At 54.5% G+C, this 6,000-nt stretch overlaps 1 protein-coding gene across 1 annotated transcript in view; it reads right to left on the bottom strand.

The window, feature by feature from the left end:
- RNPEPL1 (arginyl aminopeptidase like 1) overlaps positions 1 to 4,914 on the bottom strand; it is a 46,262-nt gene extending 41,348 nt beyond the window's left edge. The window contains exon 1 of the mRNA XM_033958308.1: positions 3,955 to 4,914. Within this exon, the coding sequence (XP_033814199.1) occupies positions 3,955 to 4,686 (732 nt within the window). The 5' untranslated portion in view covers positions 4,687 to 4,914. The remainder of the gene's footprint in view (positions 1 to 3,954) is intronic.
- Positions 4,915 to 6,000: the final 1,086 nt, after the last annotated feature.

A 6,000-nucleotide genomic window follows, 5' to 3' on the forward strand; every position in this document is an offset into this window, starting at 1 on the left:
TCCAGTTGTTTCTGCCCCCACCTCGACAGGCTGTCCTCCTGCAGCTGAGTCAGCTGGTGTCTCAGCATTATTCGGTCTCAGCCCAGCGGATGATGATTCTCCTGGGACACATGGCCTCCATCGTTCACGTCATGCCGTTTGCCCGGTTGCATCTTCGGGTTCCTCAGTGAACTCTGGCATCTCAGTGGCGGCAGGACGGGATCCCGCTTCTCAGCACATTGCGGTGACTCCGTCCTTGAGACGCTCGCTCCGTTGGTGGGCCAGCTCTGCCAATCTGTCCAGAAGTTTGATGTTTCTCATACCCCCACATCAGAAGGTTCTGACGATGGACTCCTCGGCGTACGCTTGGGGGGCGCACCTCGACGGCCTTCGGACCCAGGGTCTTTGGTCGAGTGCGGACCGTCGCTGCCACATCAACCTGCTGGAGCTCCGGGCCATTTACAACACCATGGTGGCTTTTCGTCATTTGCTGCAGGATTCTGTTGTCCTGGTGTGTACGGACAACCAGGTGGCGATGTATTATGTGAACAGGGAGGTATGGGTTCCCTGTCGCTTTGTAGGGAAGCCCTTTGTCTTTGGCAGTGGGCATTACGCCACAACATCTTCCTTGAGGCAGTGTATATCCAGGGCGAGCAGAATTGTCTGGCGAACAAGTTGAGCCGCCTTCTTCAGCTGCACGAATGGTCCCTCCATTCTCGAACTCTGCGGCAGGTGTTTGTTCGGTGGGGGACCCGCAGATAGATCTGTTCGCTTCGCCCCTCAATCACAAGTTGCCTCGTTTCTGCTCGAGGATGTACTCCCCGGTTCGTCTATGGGCAGATGCTTTCCTGCTGGATTGGGTGGACGGGTTCCTCTATGCGTTCCCTCCCTTTCCTCTGATTCTCAGGACGCTGGTGCATCTCAAGTCGGTCCGCGCCACCATGATCTTGATAGCGCCTCGGTGGCCCCGGCAGCCGTGGTTCTCCCTGCTCCCCCATCTCAGTGTCAGGGAGCCTCTGCTACTTCCTGTGTTTCCTTCTCTGCTGTCTCAGAGTCGGGGTTCGCTGTTGCATCCCAATCTGCAGTCTCTACATTTAACAGCTTGGTTCCTCTCCATGTGCCTCCCTTCTTAGGTTTCTCCCAGTCGGTGAGGGATGTTCTCGAGGCCTCTAGGAAGAGCTCCACTCGACAATGCTATTCTCAGAAATGGAAGAGATTTGCGGTGTGCTGAACACCGCATGGATCCACCTTCAGTCTCCTTGTTTTCTGTGCTGGATTTTCTGTTTCAATTGTCTCGGTCTGGCCTCAAATTGACTTCAATTTGAGTCTACCTCAGTGCGATTGCTGCCTTTCATCAGCCACTTGATGGGAAACCACGCTGTCCATCCGGTGGTTTCCCGCTTTATGAAGGGCCTTTTCAATGTTCATCCTCCACTCAAGCCCCCTCCGGTGGTTTGGGATCTTAATGTGGTTCTGGCTCAATTGATGAAACCTCCATTTGAACACATTGATAAGACTCCTCTGAAGTTTCTCACTTGGAAAGTGGTGTTCTTAGTTGCTCTCACATCTGCCCGCAGAGTCAGTGAGCTGCAAGCTCTGGTTGCAGATCCGCCTTTTACTGTTTTTCATCATGACAAGGTGGTCCTTCGCACTCATCCTAAGTTCTTGCCTAAGGTGGTTTCGGATTTCCACCTCAACCAGTCCATTGTTCTTCCTGTTTTTTCCGAAGCCCCACTCCCATCCTGGTGAGGTGGCGCTTCACACGCTGGACTGTAAGAGGGTGTTAGCCTTTTAGCTGCGACGCACCAAGTCTCATCAGACGGCTCATCAACTTTTTATCTCTTTTGATCCTAATCGGTTGGGCCGCCCTATTTCCAAGCGCTCCTTATTCAATTGGTTGGCTGCTTGTATTTCCTTTTGCTACCCTCAGGCTGGTCTCTCGCTGCAAGGTCAGGTCACGGGACAGAGTCCGAGCAATGGTGGCATCTGTAGCTTTCCTCAGGTCCATGCCTATTGAGAAGATCTGCAACCACTTGGTCTTCGGTTCCTACCTTAACCTTAGCATCCAGCCTGTTTGGATGCCTTTTCCAGGCGCGACGGCCAGTTTGGCCAGTCGGTCTTGCGTAATCTGTTTTCATAACTTGCCAACTTTTCCTCCATCCCCTTTTAGTTAGCTTGGAGGTCACCCACATGTAGAGAATATGCTGCCTGCTTGTCCTGGGATAAAGCACAGTTACTTACTGTAACAGGTGTTATCCAGGGACAGCAGGCAGATATTCTCGCAACCCTCCCACCTCCCCGAGGTTGGCTTCTTTGCTAGCTATCTGAACTGAAGACCACGAGGAGGGGATGCGCCCTCTAGTGGAGCAGGAAAGCGCGCATGCGTGGGCAGCACTAGCAAACTTTGAGATCTTCAATCAAGTTTGCTTGAAAAGCTGTCCACGACGGGGCTCCATGGATGATGTCACCCACATGTAGAGAATATCTGCCTACTGTCCCTGGATAACACCTGTTACGTTAAGTAACTGTGCTTTTTCAGTGATGGAAGAATCTATGTGGAAACAATTGAGGCTCTGTGGGTAGATAAACTAGGCATAGGTTAGTCATTTCACTTGGTTCAAGCCAGGTCCTTGAGGGCATCGACCTTTTGCAAAGGCTATTGAAATGAGCCTATCACTGGACCAGCATCTACTAAGTCTTTCAACTTATTAGGTATCCCAGGTACCAATTTCATACTAGAGGTGTGCACGGGAATGAGGATCACGGGAATCCCCCCTAACACACGGGGACCCCCCTCTGGCCCACAGGACTCCCACGGGGACCCCCTTCTAGCCAACGGGACTTCCACGGGGATGGAATGCTTTGGAAGCAGGGTTCATCCATATAATATAATGGACACGTCAGCCTTAGTAAAAGAGGGCGTTTATAAGTTAATTACCTGAACAGAAAACAAAAAAGGGTTTCACCAAAGAGATTCCACAAGAAAAACAGCAGCGAAAACACAAAAGAAACTATGGAATTGATGATCCTGTCAGAAGTAATTGCTGCTTTTTATGAGGATGGAGGTAATTCTTTGCGGGGATGGGTGGGGACGGAGAGGATCCTGACGGGGACGGGTGGGGACGGGGAGGATCCTGGTGGGGATGGGTGGGATTTCTGACCCTACGCAGCTCTCTATTTCATACCAGCCTAGCCTCTGATTTGGACTGGTAAAAGCTGTCAAGGTATGTCCAGTTACTGCTATGAAATGTCCATAGAGAGGCTGAAGGGCTAGGAAAAAACAGGCAGAGCAGGTGCAAGAGTAGTGAATAACCCAAATGAACCTTTGCCGCCTCCCCACAACTGACTTTTATGTCTTTAGTCTGCAGGCTCTACCCCCACCCCCCAGAATCTGATAAATTAATTCAATTATCATGTTCCGACTGCTGTTGCTCTTTGCTGTCCCCAAGAAGCTGTTACCCTGGGTGACCACCTCGTCTTGCCTAAAGGTTGGAGCAGCCCTGGAAGAAGGCTAGCATGGAAGATATTCAGGCATAGAACTAGAACCCAGAATTAAGGCTGCAGAGATCATGAAAAAAGATGCAGGAGCCCGATATACTGTGCTGGACCAATGAGGCTTTCCAAAGGCATGTCTGTTTTTCCCTTTTTGTAATTTCTTTGAATTTGAGGTCTTTGTATTGAACCAATAGCATAGTTCACTGCACATACAGACTGTGGCCTCTGTGCATCCCATGGAAATGGAGGAATAGTGTAACAGCTAGAACAGCCAACCGAGAACCTCTCTCTGCAGCTCCTTGTGACCCTTCTTCAGGTACATGGACAGGAAAATAAGCTACTGTATCTGGGAGCCCAAAGTGACCTGTCCCTGATCTTTCCCCAGCCTTCACTCATTCGCAGTGATTTAAGATCAGCTGCTGTGATCAGATTGCATCCTGGTTTTGAGCTGAAACTCGGCTGCGTATGAAAAGCACTTACTGCAGGCCCAACAGTGGTTGTGTAGCGAATGATCACTTGGAAGGGCTGGTGGGGCTGGAGGTCATCTGGCACAGAAAGGATCAGAGCCGAGCCGTAATCGGTGAAAGCGTCCACCCTAAAAAGCAGGGGGCAGGAGGGGGGCTCGGCAGGGTCCGAGTCCGCGCCGCTGGAGAGGCCTGCCAGGGAGGTGGAGGTGGCGGTGGCCGGAGGGGAGCTGCGATCTGGCACCGGGGTGCCGAGGGAGGCCGAGGGCGGGGGAGGGGAAGAGCTGGAACTGAACGAATGGTCGGACAGAGTGGTGCTGTGGCCTTGGCCGTGGCCCGGACAGTCCCAGGGCTCGGGAGTGCTCGGGGAGCTGTCGAGAGTGGCCCGAGACAAGCGTGGGCTGACGGAGGGCGAGAGCGAGGAATCCGAGGGCTCGTGCGGTGCCCGGGGAGAGGAGGGGGTCCAGGGCCAGCCCGGGGGGGGCGAGGAGGGGCTGCCGGGGCTGCTCCAGGGCCAGTCCGGGCTCTCCCGGGGGCCGGGGCGGCAGCGCACCGAGTGGACGCGGAGGGCCGGGTGGCTGTCGAGCACCAGGGCGCAGGGCCGCGGCTCGAGGGCGCTGAGGTGCAGCAGGAGGGAGCCGGCCAGCTCGCGGGCCTCGGGCCGCAGCTCCAGCGCCAGGTGGAAGTGGTGCAGGCGGTAGTGGCGGAAGCTGGAGGCCGAGGCCAGGTCGGGGGGGGCCGAGGCCATGGGCGGGGGCGTCGCCGGCGCTATGTGAAATCCATGGGGGGGCGAGCGAGGCCCCGGCGGCGCCGCTGAGAAAGCCAGAGGACGAGGGCGGAGGGAGCGCGCGCGACGGCGCCCGACCGGAAGTGACGGAGGCCGGAAGGACGCGGGCGGGCGGGCGGCTCGGCTCGCGCCCCACCCCGTCCTCCGCCAACTGCAACGTCACGTGCGCAAGAAGCGCGCCTCACGCCGACCCTCGAAACGCTCCAGGCGAAGTGACGGCAATACAGGGACCAACGGTTGTCTGATTAGGCAAAGAAAGAAATACGAGCTGGATTGTCATCCTCCGACTCATTGGATTACCTTTAAGGTGCCACACTGGATGCGGGTTCTGAGGTGAGGGCGCGCATGCGTCCTTCGGCAGGATTCTCCCACAATCCCTCTGCAGGGCCTCCCGCTCCTCATTGTTTCCTGGATCATGGTGATGGCAGATAAAGTGAAGCTCAGGGCCATTTGTTTAGCTCAGATTCTAGAGAAGCGAGTGGTCAAGGTCTTCTCCAACTATGCGGCCAGGGAGAGACTAAGAGCTCAGGAAGCCCACCTTCTTGTTCTTGAGTGGCAGCTCATGTGCCCAGTCTCTGGCAAGTGGATCTGGTTCCCACAGGCATTTCAGATAACAGGAAGGTGCTTTACTTCTTAAGCTCAGAAGCGGTGCAGTTCTGGCAGCAGGGGGTTTCTGCCGTTGGTCGACCGTGTCCTTCAGAGCATTTTGGTTCTTCGTGGCTGCGCTGTGCTGGTGGCGTCAGGTAATTTGCATAGGCATGTGGGTCGCAGCCTTAGGGCTGAGTTCTTCTTCGGACCCTTTTTCGCAGGGTCCAGTTACCATGCCAGTTCCAGGGCTTTTGCTCTTCTGGCATGGTTCTTGAGTACGTGACCTTTGGGCAAATGAGATGTTCTGCCCTTGTTGAGGCTCTTCTAAAGTCTAAGAAGTCATCCAGGGGGTTGGTATATGCTACAGTGTGGAAGGCCTTCCAATATTGGTGCGTCCAAGAACAGGTGGATCCTTATTGAGCTTCGATCTCGCTGATGCTCACCTTTCTTTCTGTGGCCTTATTGTGGCTTCTCTGTGGGTTCCAGTAACCCGGCTCTCTTACTTAGATCCCGAAACAGTTGGTCCTCTTTGGCGGCTCATCCTGCTGTTGCTCAATTCTTGTAGGGGGTTCATGTCAGATGGCTGGTTGTCCATCCTATCCCTGCCTCGGACCTTACCCTGGTGCCGTCTAAGCTTTATCAAGGCTCCCTTTGGCCCTCTTTCAGATGCTTCTCTGTTGGCTATAT

Source organism: Geotrypetes seraphini, chromosome 9, assembly GCF_902459505.1.
Source record: "Geotrypetes seraphini chromosome 9, aGeoSer1.1, whole genome shotgun sequence".
Lineage (NCBI taxonomy): Eukaryota > Metazoa > Chordata > Amphibia > Gymnophiona > Dermophiidae > Geotrypetes > Geotrypetes seraphini.